The sequence below is a fragment of the Furipterus horrens genome, unplaced genomic scaffold (genome assembly GCF_987537825.1).
Source record: "Furipterus horrens unplaced genomic scaffold, mFurHor1.1.pri manual_scaffold_17, whole genome shotgun sequence".
NCBI lineage: Eukaryota > Metazoa > Chordata > Mammalia > Chiroptera > Furipteridae > Furipterus > Furipterus horrens.
The window spans coordinates 57,609,736-57,631,793 of record NW_028327187.1 but is presented as its reverse complement, the minus strand read 5'-3'; the positions used below and the strand labels follow the sequence as shown (position 1 = coordinate 57,631,793).

Sequence of the window (22,058 nt, the reverse complement as noted above, 5' to 3'; positions counted from 1 at the left end):
GGAGTAGAGGGAATAATAGTTTTTCCTTTGGCGTAAAATAGTCAGTAATTTGAAGTTATTAAACTTAGAAGGCAGCAGTGCCCTAAAGGAGCCAGAATTCTGAGGTAGGAATCGAGCGTGGGGTCACACTCTTGTTTCTTCACTCCCTCCGCAATATTCACATCAGGTTCCGACCGTGAAGGAGCTGCTGAGGTCACTTCTGTTTCAGAAGGGTAATCAGAAGGCTAATTGTTTGATGGTGTGACTTTTTCATCTTATTGACTGCAATAAATCATACTTTGTGAAACGCTTTTCCATTGTAAAATGTAAATGTTTATATCCCAACGGACGAAGTGGCTGGCATGTTGGGAGTCTGAGAGTAACGCTTGCTCCCCACCAGTCTGTGGGCCCTGGAATCAGGAAGCATGGAGGGTGTCAGAGCAGCCTGGAGTCCAGCTGTCAGTGACACCATGAACTTGATCGTAGTCATCTTTCTACTATTTATTGAAATAATAGCTCTTCTCTTTTTCTTGGCATTATAGTTTCACTGGAAGCTTTTCATTAACACCTTATTCCTATGAACACATTTGGGGCACAACATATTGCCCTCCAGTTGTGAGGGTGGAAGGCTGCAGGCAGGTAGCAAGAAGAGTGCACACACTTTCCCTTGTTTTTTAGGATCCCAGGCTTGCCCAGCGTAAAACTGGAGCTTAACCCAACCCTCTGTGTCTACTGGGAGACTTTGCCCATGGATCACACACCACCTGGCATCAGAGGCCTCTTGCGGTGACCACATTGTTCCCGTCTTCCCGGCACTGGCTGCAATTCTGCTCCAGGAGGCAAATATAGCTTCTCAGGAAGGCCAAAACTTTTCGGAGTCATTCCTTCCTTTTCCATCTTCAATTTTCTTTTTGATTCTGTCAAGATCCTGGCCGCCTTTGGTGAGACAGGAACAAACTTTTGATTAGGGTAAGCATATTCACACAGCCTCTTATATGCTTCCAATTTCAAGCCTTTGGTGCTCAGCATTAATTGCTGGCAGCAAGCCCTTATGATGTCTTGGTGAAGCATGTCAACTGGTGGCAATTTTAGGGGCAATGGAGGAACTGGTATCTTCTTCAGAATTCTTACTTTTTTATTGTCTTGTGCCATCTCTTGTGGGCAGGAAGCTTTGTCATCTGTCATAGATCTTTTTTTGGTCTCCTTCCATGAGGTTCTTTCTATACTTGATTCACCAGCAGCTTGATGTTCCTCTTCAGGTTTTACTGGTTGGAATTTGCAAGCCATTTTTTTGCCCCTCTGTCTTCTTTTTGAAGCTCCACTTCTTGCCTTTTGCATTTTCAATATTCAGAATAGAACTGGAGGTCGATAAAAAGAAAACCTTCTTTCTTCTGACATGGCCCCTGGCCAAAGATTGCTTTTTGAAAAGTCTCCTCCCAGTTCCTTGTATCCTGATAAGTTATTTTAAATGAAAGAAAGATGATTTTTGAGAGGAAAGATGATAGAATAATAATAGTAGCAAGTAGGGTCAAGGCTATGTGAGACAGTAAGTAATATTTACATTGTATGTTGAAAAAGGGAGGGAAAATGCAGAATGAAGTGAGAAAGTGGAAGTGTATAGTATTAGGTTTATATAGCAGTTATATGCTATATGTTTAGTGTGAGAGGGAGGATAAACAAAACAGACAAAAAAAAACCAAACAAAAATTAAAGAAGAAGAATAGGAGGGATAGAAGGTAGGAAACAGATTAAAGAAAGAGTTTTGTTTTTTTTTTTTTTTTTTTTTTTTTTTTTTGCCCAGTACAACCTTTGGGTGCTGTCTTTTTCTGGATCTGTCCCTGGTCAACATTCCATGGTGTTCAAATCTTTTCTGGCTGGCTGGCTGGGAGGAGATCCAGCTTGATTCTGGGATTGCTATTCTCTCATTCATGGGCCTGCCACAGCTCTGCTGTGAGCCACACTTAGTTGAGTCCCCTCCCCACTGGTCCTGTGGCGCCCTCAGCTCTCCTCAGGCTTGTCTAGCAATGCTGTTCTGCTGGTAGGCCAGTGTGCACATGCCAATAGTCTCTTCCCAGCTTCAAGACTGTCTCTGTTCCTCCAGAAAGTCTCTGTGTTGCCTCCAAATTGCAGCACCAGCTCACGTCCCTGCTTGTACACCTGTGCACACCACCTACCCACCTGGGTTTCTTACTGAGTCTACAGTTTCACCGCAGCTTTCCTGTATGGGCCCCTCTCCCTGGCTCGTTCTGCCCCTTTGTTTGGTGGAACCCTAGCGCGAGTGACCAGAGCGCAGAGTTGTCAGCCCAGGGTTGCCCGCCAAGGGAGTCCCTACCTAGACTCAGTTCATACAGTTTCTCACAGTCCTGGCTGTTCACTGTCTTCCCATGCCTCCGGCTGTTTCAACCAAACCTTCTTACTGACTACCTCTGGGACTTTGCTGGTCAGTGTGCCCTTGGAAGGGGGATGCCTTGAAGAAGATCTTGGCTAATGCCCTCATCAGCAGCTGCCCCTTTTGGGTGCGGTGCAGCAGAGGCCCCAGTCTGGGAGGCCCAGCAACTCAGCCTGGAGAGTGTGGCCAAACTTTCCACCCTTTTTCATGCCACTCCCACACTCCCTTCCCTGTTTGTGCTGTCTGAACTCTGCACTCACTCACTCCTCTCCGTGTTTGCACTCCAAGTTCTTCTGCGATGGGAACAAGCAGATACCTATTCTGCCACCATCTTTCCCCCCTGGCACCTAAACTTTTGTATTAACTCCTTTAGCTTATTACAGTGACTCATAGTGTATGTGATAAAAATTTCACTCATTTGACAGTCAAAAGACTTTATCTTTCATTTCTGCATAAACTGAAATTACATTTTTTCTTAAAAAATATATTTTAGTATCTTGTGCATACATTAATTAATATGTTTTCTGAATTAATTTTCCACACTGGACCAACTGGATATTATTGTTAGAACCCTCTTCAGCTCATTTTGCATTATTTTTGCTGTTTTGGATCTTTTTTTCTCTCTTGTGTTGCCTTTTATATTTATGCCATCTGTTTCATAGTTCTCTTCCTTAAAAAAATTCTGAAATGTTTTCTAGGACTTCTACTCATTTTATCATTGAGTAGCTTAAAGAATCTCTAAGACTACTTCACATGGACACTTTATTATCATCATTCTCCTTCCTGAAATATTTCTGTGGTCCTGACTCCATTGGACATCTCCCAGATGACATTGATTGGAGTACTAGATGTTCTTAACCTTTTCAGTATCATATTCACAGGTAATTCCTTGTGTTATTTACAGAGGTGAAAACCCATGTTTATTGTCTTTCAGATTTATCCATTTATAACTCTCAGAGGCATCCTCATTTACAAGAGTTCGGGTTCTCATGACCCTCAAATTATATTCTCCATGTATTTATATTAGTCCTCTAATTTTTGTGCTTTAAAAGAAATGCATGACTTATTATCAACATACTCCATGCCTTATTGAATCAAACTGGGTGACAAAATAGCTTCATATACCTGCTTGTTCATCTTATTCTCACTTCCATGCTTCCTCTAACTGTAGCACATTAACACGACTTTTCTCTTTTTTTAAGTCTATTTTATTGATTATGTTATTACAGTAGTTCCAATTTTTTTCCCTTTTGCTCCCCTCTGCCCAGTACCCACTTTACCTCCAGCAATCCCACCCCCCTTGGTTCATGTCCATGGGTCACACATATAAGTTCTTTGGCTTCCCCCTTTCCTGTATTTTTCGTAACATCCCTCTGTCTATTTTGTACCAACCGACTATGCTTCTTAGTCCCTGCACCATTTCCCCATTTCTCCCCCTCCCACCTCCCAGCTGATAACACTCCAAATGATTCCCATGCCTATGATTCTGCTTCTGTTCTGGTTTGCTTAGTTGGATTTTGGTTTTCTTTTTTACATTCAGTTGTTGATAGTTGTGAGTTTGTTGTCATTTTAGTGTTCATAGTTTTGATCTTCTTTTTCTTACGTAAGTCTCTTTGACATTTCATATAATAATGGCTTGGTGATGATGAACTCCTTTAGCTTCACCTTGTCTGTGAAGCACTTCATTTTCCCTTCCATTCCAAATGATAGCTTTGCTGGATAGAGTAATCTTGGTTGCAGTTTGCCTTTCATAACATTGAATACTGCTTGCCAGTCCCTTCCTGCCTGCAAAGTGTCCTCTGAGAAATCAGCTGATAGTCCTATAGGCACCCCCTTGTAGGCAACTCTCTCCTCTCTCTTGCTATCCCCAGAACTCTGTTTCTATCTTTCACCTTTGGCATCTCAATCATGATGCGTCCTGGTGTGATCCTCTCTGGGTCCAGCTCGCCTAGGACACTCCATGCTTCCTGGACCTGTATGTCCATCTCCTTCACAAAATTTGGGAAGTTTTCCTCATTTTTTTCAATTTTTGTTTCCTCATTCTGCATTGGTTTACTGTTTTGTTTTTTTTTTTCCTCCTTATGTTCCAAATCATTGATTTGAACCCTGATTTCCTTCTTTTCACCATCGGTTTTGTGTGGAGTATCCTTCGTTTCACTTGGCATAGCCTTCACTTCTTCCCTTATGCGTTTGCCGTACACAAGCCTATCTGTCAAGCCTGTGAGCATCTTTTTCACCAGTGTTTTGAATTCTGCCTCTGTTAGGTTTCTATCTCTTCATCTGTTAGGCTGACTATTTCCTTGTCGCTTAGTTCTCCCACTGGAACCTTGATCCATTTTCCCTTTTGGGCCATACTTCTCTGTTTCCTCATTCTGACAGGCTTCTGTGTTTGTTTGCCTCTGCATCCCAGGTAGAGCTGTCACTCCTGTTACATTGTTAAGGGGCAGAGCCTTAGGGATTCGTCAGTACAGGGCAACCTCTTTCACCATGTTGTGACGCTGTATGTGGAGGAGGGGTCAGAGAGGGAACAACGTTGCCTGCCCAGCACTCGTCCCTTTTCCAGGCACTTCTCCCACTTCTGTATGGGACTGGTGCCTCTCAAGCTTCTGCCCTGGCTGTCATTCCCAGAGTGGGTGAGTCTGCGGACATTCTAGGACTGTGTGGGCCCTTTAAACAAGTGGACTCTGATGAGACCGGCAGTTTCTGCCTCCTCCTCAACCCCCGCTGGTCTGCACAGTCAGAAGCAATGAGGCTTGATTTTCCCCAGTGCTGGGACAGTGGGCTGTGAGGTCCGGTGAGGAGCTGCTGGGAATGCTCCCCAAGTGTCCCTCCTGACTTTTTAAAACATGTGACTGTGCTTTCTGCCAGCCTGCTGCTGCCCCTACTGCTGCTACCGCTGCTACCACCACCACACTGTGTCCTCTCCACCCCAGCTCCGCCCCTCCTACCTGTCTGGATGAGTATTTCTTGTTTATATCTTTGTTTGCTGGACTTCCATGTAGATTGATTTTCTGGGACTTCTGGTTGTTTTTAGTTTTGAGGTAGTTGTATTCCTTCTTAGTTGTGGAGGGAGATGCAGTGTGTCTGTCTAAGCGTCCATCTTGGCAGGAAGTCCAATACAACTTTTCACTGAAAGTACTTACTCAACCGCAAGTGTGATTGGTAATCTGACAATTTATGCCTGTGTCTTTCCAACATTGTCCACCTGGCAGCCAGTTTTTCTAGCTAATGCTTTTTTCTTCTAGAGGTAAATGGGTTATTTTAGCAAAATTTTAATAATTAACTTTTCCCAACATTTCTGCAAAATTCAGGTGTCATAGTATCAGATGACTATTTTGGGTTATGCAGTTGTGTGTGTGATGCAACCTCCTTGATTCTCACCCTACTCTATATTTTCATTGTATTAAACAGATCAGTTTTTCTCTCAGCATTGGCTGGATTTTCAGAGTCTGTGGTTCCAGGCCTACACTGGATATGAAACTCTTTTTTAAATGCACACTCCTGTCAGCTTCCTGGTACAAAATTTTATATTGTTTCTGTCATTTGCAACTTGACAAGGCCAATAGTGTTGCACAAGAACTTAATTTATTCTTTGTTGGTTTAAATTGCTTGGAGTTTAAAATTATGAGATCACTGGAAATTTGAGCACTAACTAGACATAACTTTTGTCCCTTTTTATGTTTGATTATGGCACTGTGGTTATTTTTTAAAACAGTCACTGTCCTTTAGAGATATATACATTAATTACCTATTGCTATGTAACAATTACCCCTAAATTTAGCAGCTTAAAACCACACACATTAATTTTCCCAGAGATTGTAAGTCTGAATGCAGCTAATCTGTTTTCTGCCTCAAGTTCTTTTACAAGCTGCAGCCAATATGTGGCCAGGTCCAGGGTGTTATCTGAAGGCTTGTGTGGGGAAGGATTTGCTTCCAAGTTCACTTACATTGTTTGGCAGGATTCACATCCTCAGGGGCTATTATTGGACTGAGCATCTCAGTTCCTCACTGGCTGTTGGCAGGAAGATAATATCAATTCGTTGCCATATGGGCTTCTCCAGCATAGCATCTTGTTTCATCAAAGCCAGAAGGGAGGTAAGGGGAATAGGGGAGGAGTCTCCTAGCAAGACAGAAGTCACAATCCTCTGTAACAGTTACAGAAGTGACATCACATCACTTTTGCTGTATTGCATTGATTAGAAGTTAAGACCTAGTTGTTTTACCCACATTCAATAAGAGGAACAATTATACCAGGGCATGAATGCCATATCCAAAGGTAACTTTAAGTCTACATATCTAACTTCCGGCCAAGATGGAGGCTTAGACAGACACGCTTGGTCTCCCTCTACAACTAGAGAGGAATACAACTACTTCAAAACAAAAGATAACTAGAAATTCCAGAAAATAAAACTACATGGAAACCCAACGTACAAAGTTATAAACCAGCAGCGCCCTTTGGGCAGGTAAGAGCAAAAAGGGGCGGAGCTGTTTCCGGTAGCACCAGGGACAGCGGCAGGGAGAGCAGTCTCAGCTGCAGTCTAACCCCGGCAACTTGCGACCCCAAGGCTCGGAAAAGCAACCACTACATCGCCCCGAACAGTGAGGTTCAGAGGGCGGGAGGACGGATCCCAGTCTCCTAGCAGAATAAGTGGGGAAATCCATCTTGGACCCCCGCCCCCACACAAAGCACCACAGTGCTGCGAAATAGGTTGCGGGTAGCCACTGGGTGCTGGGCAGTGACGACAAAGGGCCACAGAGTGGCGAAAAAGGTTGCGGATCGCCACTGGTCGCTGGGTTGTGACGAGTACACAGGCACTGCCCACAATAGCCGGCCCAAGAAAGCAAAACGCATCTGTCAAAATGAGGCAGACAACTATAGAAATCCCGGTGGCGCAGCTCACCAGGCAACAGATGAAGAATCTGACAGATGAACAAATAAGAAACCTGTCAGAGGCTCAGTTCAGGGCCATTGTTATCAGGTGGCTTACAGAATTAACAAAAGATCTGGAAAAAGATGAGAAAGAATTGAAAAACACTCATACTGAAAGGAACAAAACCTCATACGAGACAGATGGTGAGGAAATAAAATCCAGAGTTCAAATCAACAAACCAGAACATAGAGAAGGAACAAACAGTCAACCAGTGCAGAGAGAAAAAACGGGAAGCAAGGATGAGAGGATCAGAAACCTCTGGGACAGCTATAAGAGATCGAATATATGGATCATAGGATTGCCAGAGGGCGAAGAAGAAGAACTAGAAATTGAAAAATTAAGTGAAAATATAATAAAGCAGAACTTCCCAAACTTGGGGAAGGAAGTAGACTTACAGGTCCAGGAAGCACAGAGAGTTCCAAAATAACTGGACCCAGGGAGAACCACTCCAAGACACATTATAATCAAAATGTCAAAAGTTAAAGATAAAGAGAGAATCTTAAAAGCAGCAAGAGAGAAGAAAAGAATCATGTACAAAGGGTTCCCAATTAGACTATCAGCTGACTTCTCAATGGAGACCCTGCAGGCAAGAAGGGACTGGCAAGAAATATTCAAAGCAATGAAAATCCAAAACCTACAACCACGAATACTTTATCCAGCAAAGCTGTCATTCAGAATAGAAGGGCAGAGAAAGTGTTTCCAGGACAAAATAAAACTGAAAGAGTTCATTAGATCCAAACCACTGTTATATGAGATGCTAAAAGGACTGGTTTAGAAAAAGGAGGATCAAAACTATGAACACTAAAATGAAAACTGCATCACAAGAAACAACAACAGAAGCTACGGAATTGAAGCAAAGGCAAACTAAATAGGCAATGAGAGTGGAAAAAGAACTATAGATATGGGGAACATATTGGGGGGGAGGTCAGCAGGGAAGGGGAAGGGAGAGAGGGAGAGAGATGGTATAGGAATTAAGAAACATCGTAGGAGGGAATGGAATAGACAGAGAGAGGCTGAGAAGAACTATATGTACAACCAATGGACATGGACTAAAAGGGGGGGACAACGGGAGGGAGGGGGGCCACCGGGTGGAGGGGAGCAGAGGGAAGGGAAATTGGAACAAATGTAACACTGTAATCAATAAAACACATTAAAAAAATCGACATGTCTAAGTTTTGACAATGAGTTTTTAAGTGCCTCCATCGCATTTATAAGGTAATTGAAGAGTTCTTTGGTTCTGGGTTTATTACTGACTTTTATTTCTTTTTATCACAAGTAATCTACATTAAGAAATATGTAGTTGAGTACAAAGAGAAAAAAATCACCCAATATCCCACAAGATAACTACTGTGAAATTTTTAGTGTATATAGTTTCAATGTTAATTTTTATGTAGTAAATCTAAAGGTCTTTTAGAATTTTCTCATCCTTTGCATTTAATGCTTATCTGAATTGCATTCACCTTTGTGTTCTTCTTGTTATTATGATTTCTACTTAAGAATTAAAACCATAGTAAATATATGCATACCAGTAAGCCTTTAGACATTAACATGCATCAAAATCACCAGTAAAAAATGAAAGTTCTGAAGCTCCATTCAAATTTAGGGTAGGACCAGGCATCCACATCATCAAGAAAGTTCTGTGGTGATTCTTACACAAGTGGCAGAGTAGCATACTTTTAAAAACACTAGGACATTATTAAATAAATTTAAGAATTGCAAGTAGTCTCTTCCAGAGAAATAGTTAGATATCCCAGGTTGTTTTATTCAGGAAATGAACTGAGAGAAAAACTAAAGAGCTCCTGACTCAATCATTACTTTGTTAAGTGCCTACCTTTTGTGAAGCAGAAATTGCAGCTTTAACAGCAGATATTGTAGTCCTGAGTTGGAGGGATGCTGGACTGATGAAACCTATCTTTGAGGACTCTGCTATTAGGTAGGATGGGTCAAATAGGTGACCACAGTTCAAACACTCCTAAACTAATCTCACAGTCAGGTGAAGCAAATATAGTCCCCAATATATAAGGAAGTCCTGGGTTTATTCATATGGCTAAAATATGCAAATCTTGTGATCAAGTATTTATTAAGTGACCCTCCTGCTTCCATAAAATAATTAAAAATAGTTTCTATTTCTTCTCAAACTACAGATAATATAATGTAAAACACATCAACCCATTTCACAAAAATGGGTCCCTGTATAAATCATTTGGTATATTTAAAGTTCAGCATTTTTCTCTTCATGTATTAAATAAATATGATTTGAAATAAAAATAGTTTGATTTTTAAAATGGTTTTATTCACTTCCCAACATATAATAAGCATCTTTCCATGCAATATGTAAAAATTTCCTGCTAAGAAAATCTCACAGACTGGGGCAAAAGCACAACATTCAACTAGAAGCTGGTAACAGGAGACCCACAAGAAGCAACACCAAAAGGTTTATCACAAGGTGCATCACGGACATGTAAGTTTAGGAAGCAGGTGTGTCTCCCTATTAACTTCAGGGGAAATATCAAGATTCAAGGCATAAGGCAAAATTCATCATGGTGGTCATTGTGAGGGGGGTCAGTGCTAACTGCCCGCAAACTATGACTTAACTGCTTTCCTCACAGCTTTTCCATCAGCTGTCTCATATCACCCCCAATCCTTTCCCTGTTCTCTTGTCTCATCCTTGCCTGTGGCTCTCCAAGTCTCTGACCCCCGTTCCACCTATACTGCAGGATGGGTTGCCTAACACGGAACCACCTACGGTTTCTTCTAGGCACACAACATTCACCAGCTTCCAAAGGGAGAGCCAAGGGCTCTCCTCTATTAGCATCTTGTTCCTTTTCATTCTTTTTTTCATTTTCCTGGTTGGCATTTTCCATGTTGAGGTTTTTTACTGCTTGTTCCTCTTTGGATGCCATTGTTCCTAGAAGATGAAAGGCGAGGGAAGGGATTAAATTTTTGGTGGACAGATCAGCACCGAGGACAGAGACCTTACCACTAATCTTTCAGAGTTCTGGATACCAAAGCTCAATTTTTTAAATCTCATGTTTCCCACCTGAGAGGCTCCCTACACCCTCTAAGTGGACTTCCCGTCCAAGCTTCCTCCCTCTGCTCCCCGCGCTCTAATTTCTCTCTCTTGCGTACCCACAAACCCACCATTTTCCCTACAGATCCAATCCCCAGGCCGCTTCAGGTACCAAAATGGAGGACAGGTGACAGGGGACAGAGGACTTGGGGTGGGGGGAGGTCCCAGACTGGTCTCTGCAAACGCTTTGCAACACTGAACCCCGCACCCACCTGAGCCTATCCTTGTCTCCCCTCTTCTCGCTTCTCGCTACAAGTGCACTGCTGGATTCTTGACACAGACCCACAGACCTGCAAAGGGCCGAGGTAGAGGAAGCAGGGTCTGTTGCCAAATACTACGCACCGATTCGCCGCCACCATGCCCCTCCTGAGCCCCCATGGTAGTCCCCACTTCTCATTTCCCACCGTCTATCCATCCCCTGGATTCACCATTTCCCTACAGGAGCTCGGTGATGATTTTCCATTCTCTGCGCGTGCCAAGTCTCTGCGCGCACTGCCCTGTCACTCAGCCTTGTCCTCTCCAATCTGATGACCCCCTAGTGGCCTCCTCTTCCTGTGGTTGGGATTTGTTCTCTGGTTACCTGGGAGGGTCTGCACCCCTTTCCACCCCCACCCCCACCCCACCATAACAGCTTTGGCATTGACTTTGGTGTTTTCTGCTTTCTCTCTTCCTCCCTGGCTATATATCTGCTTCCTAATCATTCTTCTTTATTTTTAAAAATTAGTATAGTTCAAGACACTGAAAATTATGCAATTTCATTTTTAATAAATCTTTCAACCTAGGGAAGTAAAAAAACTTACTGTTTATTTTCTCCGGCACTGCACAGAAAATATTTTCTCTGGGCTCCACACAACTTCATGTTTAGAACATTCTAGCTTGTTTCAATATTTTATGGAAAAATTAGGGGAACATTTCTAAACATAGTCAGTGTTTCCAAAATGACCTGTGAAGTAGATCATCAGGAAGAAGTCCAAGAAGTCTAGTTGTCAGATCTTAGCCATTTAATGTAAATAATCTATCTTTTTTTTTCCCTTCTGGGTCAAATTTCAAGTTTTATTAATAAACCTGTATATTTACCCTTTTATAATGAACATTCATTAAATATGGAAAAGCATTTGCTGACAACTGAACAACATCCTTTCCTTGACAAGAGACTGGGAAGGGGCTGTTCTTTCTGCTACCACCTTACAGAGCCTTTCATTCCCTGCATTCATGCTCCTGACTGTTGATTACTCCAAAAATATAGATGGAGAAGTGACCACGATACTGACCTGAGCAAATCTTTTGGTTCCCCCCATTTCTTCCCCAAATACCCACCTAGTAATTCACCTACCAGATACATGTTGGGGCAAGGGTCTGTTCTCGTATTGAAAACCAGATGGGGCTCTTCTACATCCTTACGGTGGGGTATTCCAAGAATCATAGAGAAGTGATTGCTGGAGGGAAGAGCTACCTGAGTCAACCTGCTCTCTTTTTTTTTTTTTTCACCTTGTTGAGGTAGAAGCCTCTCTCAGATCTTTCTGATATCTCTCACTTGGCTTAAGAAATGAGATTACTGGGATCATCACCCTAACCTCCTTGCCTCCAGAGCACTCAGGAAGAACCCAGCCTTACTGCAGGATCACTATCTGCCAGTCCATACCCACCCTGGTACTCCCTCATTTATGTCAGTGCCTGAGGAACACTCTATGCAGACCATCCTGAATAATCTTAGATTAGGCATTATGAACACAGAAGTTTGTGGAAACTATTAAATGTTATTCAAAATTATCTGTATGGATGAGGAGGGGTGGTAATAGATTTATATTTTTGTGGGGAGAGAGACCATATTTAGCACACTCTCAAAAAAGGCTGTAATTCCTCTCCCTTTCAAAAAGTTTAGAAGCCTTTATATATGATGTCTCACTTTCTAGTAAATTACTCTCACCTAGACTACTTCCTTTTCCTTTATCTTCTGCCTTAGGTCAAGGATAGTACTCCAATGTCACCAAAAAATGAGGTCATTTTTTCTTCTTAGGTTTTCATGTGCTCTTTATTGTTGGGTTTTTGTTTTTTCTTTTCTTTTCTTTTCTTTTTTCTTTTTTTTTTTTTTTGGCAAAATGGATTGTTTTTAAATTTGAATATATTTGTATGGCCAAGATAGTAATATTGCTCTCTGCCAAAAAATATTGGACTGATACACTAGGGGCACAGACCACTTCCACAGATTTACCAGGCTAACAGAATATTCCCACCTCAGAAGCCATACAGCCATATGGAACACACACAGCCTAAGCTTTCGGGAGGTCCAGAATTGGAGTCTCTACCACTGTTCCCTAGGTACTCATTGACCATCTCTGACTTTCCTTTCCTCCTCAGTAGACCAGTGAATGGATTTTTATCTTGAATAGATTTTTGCAGGGATGCGACATAACATGCAAAATCATTCTTTATTATGGAAAGAATTAGTGTTCCTAGGAGAGACAAATACACAGAACAACCAGCCCTTTGGGTGGATAAGTGTTATTTAAGCATTGACTTTACAGCTTCAAGCAGACCTCCTAGCTCAATAACAGGGATATACTAAGACTGGTGGAGAGACACAACAAAGATGGTGAAAATGAAGATGACAACACCGAAAGGATTCTTGTTGAGACTGCTCTCAGGATTGCGGATCAGCCTGTGGGAGGGCCTCCTCTGGCATCTTGTACTCGGCCTGGAGAAAGTAAAGTGAGAAATTTGGGAGATTAGTACTGCCCTCAGTCTCAGCCCCATGTTATCCAGCTTCTGCTCACTTGGCCTGAATTCCTAGAACTCACCTTGGGCAGAGCAAGCACTTTTGCAGCTGTAGTATAGTCCCAGCAGTTGTTATGAAGACACCTGGGGTAGAGGAAGGGCAGAATACAACTAATAGGACCAAAATGGAGACTTACCACACACTGCAGTTTCATAACCTGTGTGACATTAACATGTCTTCACACCTACTGTGACATATGCAGTGAAATAAGCCCTGTGGCACAATGTGTATTGGAAAAATTCCTGAAACTCAAATGTGTCAATAAAAGAATGCATACCTGTTCAAAACAACTGTGTAGCTTATATGTAATGAGAAAGAAATGTTCAAGGTGATGGGTGAAATAAACAATGAAAACAAAAACAAATTACCTGCAAGTTCCTATTATTCACTCTTCAACTTTTCCCGATTCCCTCCTATCCCCATGCACACCAATCACTCACTTCTGAGACCATTGGAGGCTCATCCCAGACTGGATGGAGAAAACCTGCACCATTTCCTGCTGCTCCTGGGAGAGGGTGGGCATAGAGCTGGAGGTGGGTGTAGGCACTTGTATGGAATGTACACTCTGAGCATCATTGGGGGTGGTGTCCCTCACAAATAGTTCATCATTCATGATGCACAAACTAGAGGAAAAATGGGCACTCAGACAACTGACAGATTTACAATGCCACACACCCTTAACAATGATCCTGCTTCTATTGCCATACAGAAATCAGGTTCCTTCCATAGACTGACTATAGTTGACCCGCGGAGTCCCTTGCTTAGTACCTCTGACCTCTCACAGGCACAACACTTGGATACATTTTCTACCAGCCTCACTAGGTTTGTAGGATTAACCCCACTGTATTTAGTCTGTAAAATACCCCAAGGGAGAGGACAGTCTAACCCTTGTTTTCTGAGAAAGACACAGAGTTCACATGATTTCTCCAAGGTATAAATATAAAGCATTGGGATCATAAAGAGAACTCAGTGTTCTAACTCCAGAGTCCACACTCTTAACCCCAATGCTGGACTGTTCCTTGGATCTACCTGTTGGCTTTCCACAACACCGAGAAAACCCCAAGGACCCTCACTGCCACATTCCCACACCCCTGAGCCCAGGCTGGGCTGCCTACTCCCACCCAGAGCACAGCACTCACCTGGAATTGCTGGTGGGGGTAGCGATGAAGGTCTGAGTGAAGGCACGCACAGAACCCTGAGACCTTCCTTCCACTTCAACAATAACGACAATATCCCCTTAGAGTCACAATGTTTCACACGCTCACCCTGTGTTGCCCAGTCAGGGTCAGACTCCATACATGTCCAAGGGGACAACTGTTCACTAGGAGCCAGGGTGTCAGGAATGGGCAGGGCAGCAATAGGAGCAGTGTGTCCCCACTGACATGCACTCTGCTGTGTCCTGGGACAAACACTTCACAAGTTCATTTGATTCATATGTTGAAGCTACACAAGAGGTAGGTATTATTAGCCCCATTTTGCAAAAACAGGATGATGAGAGTTACATATAACCAGCCCAAGTTCTCAGAGTAAGGATCTGGTATGACAGCCATCAAACCACACGCCTGGGTTCCTAACACCCCAGCTGTGCGGGGCTGACAGGCATGGATGCAGATCAGACCAAGATGGGTCGGAGGCAGAGTGGAGGCAGGAGAACACAGAGGAAATAGGAAAAAGGGGGAGGGATCCAGGAAGTTGGGAGAGTTCTGAGAGAGATCCCAGCCAGCAGGAGGCACAAGTGGGGCATCTGGAGAAGGGACTACACACACTTACCTTCTTTAAACACCCCGTTGACACAGAAGCAGATAAGGCTTTCCTGAAAGAGAAGAGTGCATGTGCTCTGTCACTGTCTACACCTCCCACCCACCTGCGTCCTTCTGGGCCAACCTGAAGAAGGAAGCGACTGGAACCACATGTCTACCACAAAGGAAGTGAGGTCATGCTGAGTTTTGGGCAACACACAGAGTGAGCACACAATGTTATGATTTGTGTGTTTCAGCAGGTGAAAGCACAGATCTGTGGGGGAACAACAGCAAACGTCAGGGTTGTCACACCCTGGACCCTATGACTGACCCCTTCACGCCCCCTTTCCCTGCCCAATCTTGCACATCCCACACGCACTGTGGTCCTTGAGGTTCTTCATATTCCTGTTATCCTTGAAGTACTCAAAGAACCTGATTGTAGGAGAAAGAGAGGAGCAGGATTGTGGTGGTCCGGCCAGTGTGGGTATTCCCATGAGCAGGCCTGTGTCTGCTGGGGAGCCACATGTCTGAGAGGCAAAATCTGAGCTGTGATACTCACGGGTCTGGATCATCAGGGTTGAAGAGAATGGTCAGGGAGAAGCAGGCCCCATCATGGTAGGCACCAAGAAGATAGTGTCGGTCTCCAGAGTCATAAATCATGTAATACCTGTGAAGGAGGAAAGGGGAGAGGCTGCCCGTGTTACCTGGGCCCCAAAGGAGACATGAGAGTCCAAGTCAGCAGTTTCAACCCTCCCCATCTCTGGTGGTCCCAGGGCTACTTACTGCTGCAGAAATTGCAGCACTAGACTCTTCAGCGCATCAGATCCAAAGAAGCTTCCCTGAAATCAAAATAGTCCTCAGGACCACAGCTGATACCATATCCTCATTCACCACCTAAAACCCTGCTATATTCCCCCTCCTCACCCTGCAGGTTGGTAACTTCTTGTGTGCTTCAATCCCCAAATTAGTTTGTGGGGGTGGCTCATGGCCATCCTGAGGAAGGGAAAAGGAAGTCAGCCTTGCAAACCAGCAGGTGGTGCTGAATGATCAAGAAAAGGATTGACCCAGGAGAGGGTAAGGGTCAGAGGTCAGGAGTAAAAGAGCCCTGGAAATTCCATGGGCAGGACTACATTTGTATTTTCAACACAGAGGCTTTGGAGCATGTGGAGAACTTGTGTGAAGACAGTCCAGAGCCTTTGACAGGTTCCCACATGGGTCAACCCACCAATGAAGATGAAGGGTCAGATCCAAAAATATAACTTGGGCCATATCTAAAGGGGTTCATAGCAGGTTGTGGGAGGTGTCATTGCCACTCAGATGAGTCAGTGATGGAGGGATACACTTACCAGGCACAATAACTTGGGGAACAGTTCCAGGATGGAGCTGCCAAAATTAAGACAAAACAGAAACGTAAGAGGATATGCAGAGCAGACCTGCCTCATTGGAGCAACCACACCTACACCAGACATGCAGCCCAGCATGTCCTACCTATACTCCAGTATGCCAGCCTTTCAGGGGCTGGGAATCTTCCTCATGAATTGACCCATATAAAGAGCGCTCATCTTCCTTCCTGCTCTCCCCCCTCTTCCTCTTCACCCTGCTGGGTAGCTTCCACCTAGGTGCCCTGACTCCATTCTCCAGTGCCAGAAAAAGCTTCTTGTTGATCCCAGACTCCAGGGCTTCTTCCCCATCCCTGCTTCTCTTTTTTCCTCCTGATACCCAGTGAAGGCTCCAGAGAAAGAGGGAATGGGGTGGGAACCTGGGGTTCTGCTACCTCACTGGGGGAGGGATCAGGAGGCAGGAAGGAAAAAGGAGGCAGAAGAAGACAGAGAGTGAGATAGGAGGGGAGATTGGGGAGACACAGTGGTTTAGAGACAAAGGGAGAAAGAGAAAGCAAAGCGAAAGAAAGGGAAAGATGCTCTTCACTGGAGGCGGGGGTCAGCGAAGAGAGTAAAAAGGTACATGGCGCTCATGAAGCAGTCCTTTTCTTCATCTGCCCTTGGCTGGCCCTGGGACCTGAGGTAGGAATGGAAATAATGCACCTAAAGGGCTGAGGACCCATTGTATGCAGGTTAAAACTTTGTCACATATGGGAGCTCTGCATGAGCTGGTCACGGAAATGCAGCAGCTGGAGGGGGAGTTGGGGGGACTGTCCAAGGAAGAGTAAAAGCCAGGCCCCAGCTCAGCATGGGGTTGGGAGTCTGTGACCCCCTCTTATGATCACTGCCTTCTCTCCTCATTGCCCTAGTGCACCTGTGCTGGTCTTCGTTGCTTCCTCACCTGAGGAATCCTACCTATGTCTGGGTACTCAGGGCTCTTCTGAAGGACCAGGCAGGTGATGTGATATGTGGAGGGAGTGGCAGTGCCCCTGAAAGGACTGTCCTTCTATCTCCTCAGCCACCTCTGCTCTCTGCCTTCCAGTGCTGCCTCAGAAGGCCCTCTGCTCACTGACACTGGCTCACTTCTGACCCTGACTAGGGGAACCCTGTATTCTCCCAAGGAGAACCCAACTTGTGGCATTGATCCAAAGGAATGGCTGTCATCATGGCAGCCACCTAGGGCCTTGGCCCTCAGCATGAGTTGAGGATGCCCCCATCATAGCCTGGGATTGGAGGGGACAACCTTTTGGAGCAAGAACAAGCAGTTTCGTCTCAGGGCAGGGGATATGCCTCATCTCATATTGGAGTAGGATGTCCTGTCTTAGCTGGCTCTGGGCTGAAGGACCTAGGCTGGAAGATCCTTTTCAGTCCAGAGAGCCAGTATCTGACTCAAGGCCGGCCATACCTGGTACTGTTGAAAAGGGGATACCTTGTTTCCTAGAGCATGTTGTTAGGAGGGCATGCATGAGAGGGCTAGATGCAGAGAATTGGGAAACAGACCTCAGACCAGGCAAACAGGTGAGCAGGTCATAGGAAGAAAAATATACCTCTAAGCACAGATGAGGGACACAGAAAAGAGAGGAAAGGCCTGTGGTCTTCCCAAAACTCTTTGTTGCCTCCAGCTAACAGGCACTATCAAGGGTAGCTCAGGCTCACAGGTGGTGAAACAGGGTACAACTAACCTTATGTTGGTTGAATTATCTGGTAAGGTGGTGCATAGGGGGTTTCTGTTTGCACACATCTCTTCTGGCTCCAACTCTTTGTCCTGGTCCAATTCCCCTGCTGACCGCACCTGTGATTATGGGGAGGAACTATATGGACCCGAGAAAAAGAACCAAGATGACTTGTACCCCAGTCCCTTCTTTTTCTAACAAATCCACTTCACTTCCCCTTGTCATTACTCCATGGAGTTCAGTGGCTCTGGGTCTGAGGTGGTGAAGGGGGGCAATAGGTGGGGGAAGAAGAGGTGGGTCTGAATGTGGACACACAACTGGTCTTGAGTCTGCATTCCCTTTATCTGCTTCTCCTTTTCTGACTTAAGCTACTTCTGCACAGATGGGGGTGCATCAGAAGGGCTGATAAAGATAGATATCTGTAGAGAACACCAGGGGGGCAGGGTAAGCACCAGGAAATCTGAGCCTTGGTATCAAGCAAGACCTTGGCCCTGTCCTGCCCTCTTGCCCCTAGGGAACCATGGCCATGACACTTGAAACATACCATCTCATTATCCTCATCTCGAGTCTTGCCACTGACATTCTTCAGTGCAAAAGCAATGTTGGCATTCTCAACAAAGAAGTGAGCCTTCATTTTCTCATAGTGAAACTATAAGGAGCAGAGAAACAGATTATGAGATCAGAACTACTGCTTATCTGCCCTGTTTCTTCTCATCCATCTCACTGTCTTCTCTTACTTCAACTGGAGTGAAGGGGATGCTGCATTGCTTCTGAATTAAACTCAGCAGCCTGTTCTCATCATATTTTATGCCAAATGGAATCTAGGAGCCAAAGAAAACACAAGAGAGTGATATAATGGAACCTACGAGTAAGATAAAGTCCAATCATGCTTTCCTTTCAGATCTCCCTTTTGGCCTTTAAAATAATTGTTTAAGATAAGACAATATCTATTACTACTAACTTTTGTACCAGGTATGGGTTTCCTAAATACCATTTTTTTCCATTCAAATAGTTTTCTTCAAATAATCAACTTAAGATGTTTAACATGTATTTCCTTTTATAAAGTTCCAAGAGACCCCACCTAAGGCAGATCTGGCCTGCACCTCTCATAAGGACCCAAGACTCAATGTCTTTCTATACTCAGCTTGGGCCAAGCTGTGCCTTCCAGTGTGGAGTCGCTCCATCTCCTTGGCAGTAGTTTCCTCTTTTGCTCTTAGACTACCTGTCTCATTCTCCTTGCAAAATGTTCCCTTTATATTGCTTCTCTGAGTATGCCCTTAGATGACCTAGGATGTTAACTCTTAGTAATAAAAAGACACATTACCAGCTCTTCTGCCCCAGAAAGGTGCCTAGTATCTCTACATGAGTCCAACATAACTCCCTCTGTTCACTTTCTACATATTAGGTCAACTTTTCCAGGACACTCACAATGATCTTGAACCAAATTTCTGAGGTCTCATCCTGCCTCATCTCCATTTTTGTCTCCGGAGGATTTTGTTCTCTCTCTATGTTAGCGTGGGTTTGGTTCCTTTTCTGAAAATAGGCTCTCTGATGGTAACGTGGAATGGCATAGGGTGTGCTGTGGGGAAGTGGAGAGAAAGAAGTAGTCCATATATGCTCAGAAAGTCTTCTATACACATTTGTTTTACTGATACCAAGGCTAAAATAGTTTTCTCAAGCATTAATATGATCCTATCATTCCTCATTCTTCCAGGTTGGAGAGAAGAATGACATGTTTAACTACAAGGTTATATATTCCACTGGCAGGTACATTTCAGCCATGCCAACTGGCCACTTACTATCTTACTCGGGTGTCCACATGAGCATCACTTGTTGTGGGATTTCCATCTTGTTGCTGGTGGGATGAAGGATGAATGCCAGAACTGGCTTGTTCAGACAAATTGATATATCTCCTTTGGTACATACCCCAGCCTGATCTTCTATGTATGGTGTTATCTTGGTATTGTGCCCTGAAATTAAGAACAACACATCAATGGTCCCAATACCAGAAAAAGTTCTAGGGAGATATCATGGCAAACAAAGATAAATTACTGATTTTTACAATCTAAAATGAAATACATCACAAGACTTCACTGTGGTTCCATGTTCTTGGAGATGAGAGATCGGGAATATTCACAGCCAAGAAGAAAAGCACAGAGAAATGGGTTTAGGTGTTGAGTTTGATTTGCGATGTTAGTCCCTGATATGACCCTTACAGGCTAGATGACCTGGGACAGTTGTTTATTATCTCTAACTCTCACTTCTCTCCTCAGCTCTACAGAGATAGTAAAATATACCCTAAAAGTTTGGTGTTATTGGTTCAACAGTCAAAGGTGAGTTCCTGCCTGAAAGAGCAATCATATAAATGAAAGAGAAGTCTGGTGAAAACATCCAGAATAACATCTGGAGAGACATAATACAGAAAATACCAAAAGATGAGGGATGAGAATTAAAAATGTAGTGAATATATCTTACCTATGTTTAATTTGAGCCCCAGTAAGAAGGAGAGGAAACAGTGCAGAAGTGGTATTTGAAGAGATCTTGGTTGTGAAGGTTCCCAAAGCAACAAGATATCAAGTCAGTTTAACAATATTAACAGGAGAAAAAGTATGCTTTAAGGAAAAAACATTCTTAAAGAAAAGACACACATTTTGTAATGATGTTAACATAACAATAACTTGTAACATTTGTGACCAGAAGACTCAGACTAGAATAAATATTAAAGATTCTTCTTTAGGCAGAAGAAATATGATCCCAGATGGAGGCACATAGATTCAGGAAAGAAAGTCTGATGACGTTTGTGACGGTGCAGGCAAATCTAAATGAATACTGACTGTATAGCATGGTGGCAATCATTTATTCTGGGGGGTTAAATATATGTAGAATTAAAATGCATGACAGTAAATTGGGAGGCAGTAAATTGAGTTAAAGTGTTCCAGGGTTCCTTCATTATGTGAGGAGCTCTAAGGGACTATTTTGTATTTGACTGTGAAAAGGCAAAGTACATTGTAATCTTAAGAGTGAACACTACAAAAATGGAAATATAATGTCTAAGTATGTAGCCAAATGAGGGAACAATTTAATAGTTAATTACATTAATCATTTCAAATGAAAATAGAAGAAAGTGACTTAGGACAGGCAAAAGTAAATGTACAGTAATATGGTATATATAAATCAATTTATATTTATATTTACATTAATAGTTTCAGACTAAATACTCCGAATAGAAAAACAAATATTATCAGAATTGATTTTAGAAACATTCTGTCAAATGCTCCTTTAAAGGTATACATGCAAAATTTAATGATCTAGAAAATCTGAATGAATAATTTGGCAAAATGTATATTATTTACACACTAACCTTTTGAGAGCTGGTACAACCATATTAGTAAAGGAAAAGGCACACTTTTTCAAAAAAGAGTGAAATTTTTTTATTACAACAGGTTCAATGCAATAAGAAGATATTAACACAAAATTCTAAATTTACATGCATGTCTTACTATAGAGACAAAGCATGTAAAGCAAAAACTAATAGAAGTAAATGGAGAAATAGACAAATGCATGATCACGGTGGGAGATTTTAACACAACCCACTGACTGACACATAAAATGGCAGACAAAAATTCAGCTACATGAAGAAGATTTTAAAATGTTAATTAAGTGAATTAACAAAGTAACATAAAACAATGCACAGAACAACCACACAGGGAACATTCCAGGACAGGTCAAATGCTGGGCCATAAAGCAAGCCTCAATAAACTGCTATGAGGTATACAATCTACCATGAATAGCTGATGTAAGATCCAAAAGTAGTGGTGGGTTCTCTGCCCCTCCCCACCTCCAGTATGAATCTAAAAGATGTTAATTTACACCAAATCTCCCCAACTTAGGTGACCCTTCCCATTCTCCAAACACTGGGCCTAAGAGGACCACATGATTCAGATCCTTCCCCTCAAGAAGGGAAAGAAAAAATTTATCTCAGCCATATCCATAGGAGAGGAGGTTTTCAATGTGAAACCAGGATAGGTATGCCAGGGTTCACCTGGCCCATTTCCTCAAGAGCAGGGAAAATATCTTGGGCCATTGCCACCCCGTTCCAAAATGGAGGTACTCTATGTGTCC

At 43.3% G+C, this 22,058-nt stretch overlaps 1 protein-coding gene and 2 pseudogenes across 1 annotated transcript; all 3 read right to left on the bottom strand.

Moving 5' to 3' along the window:
* Window positions 1-523: 523 nt before the first annotated feature.
* LOC149991070 (developmental pluripotency-associated protein 4 pseudogene) lies at window positions 524-1,318 on the bottom strand (annotated as a pseudogene).
* An 8,497-nt stretch (window positions 1,319-9,815) lies between these two features.
* LOC149991069 (protein BEX1-like) lies at window positions 9,816-10,202 on the bottom strand (annotated as a pseudogene).
* A 2,808-nt stretch (window positions 10,203-13,010) lies between these two features.
* On the bottom strand, window positions 13,011-21,320 carry NXF3 (nuclear RNA export factor 3). The gene is given in 18 exon segments (XM_090264068.1): window positions 13,011-13,064; window positions 13,168-13,228; window positions 13,586-13,768; window positions 14,285-14,357; window positions 14,916-14,980; window positions 15,047-15,158; window positions 15,264-15,316; window positions 15,444-15,551; window positions 15,668-15,723; window positions 15,809-15,877; window positions 16,231-16,267; window positions 17,946-18,055; window positions 18,248-18,355; window positions 18,481-18,585; window positions 18,674-18,757; window positions 19,365-19,515; window positions 19,736-19,906; window positions 21,298-21,320. Coding segments are annotated over 18 exon segments (1,623 nt in total).
* Window positions 21,321-22,058: the final 738 nt, after the last annotated feature.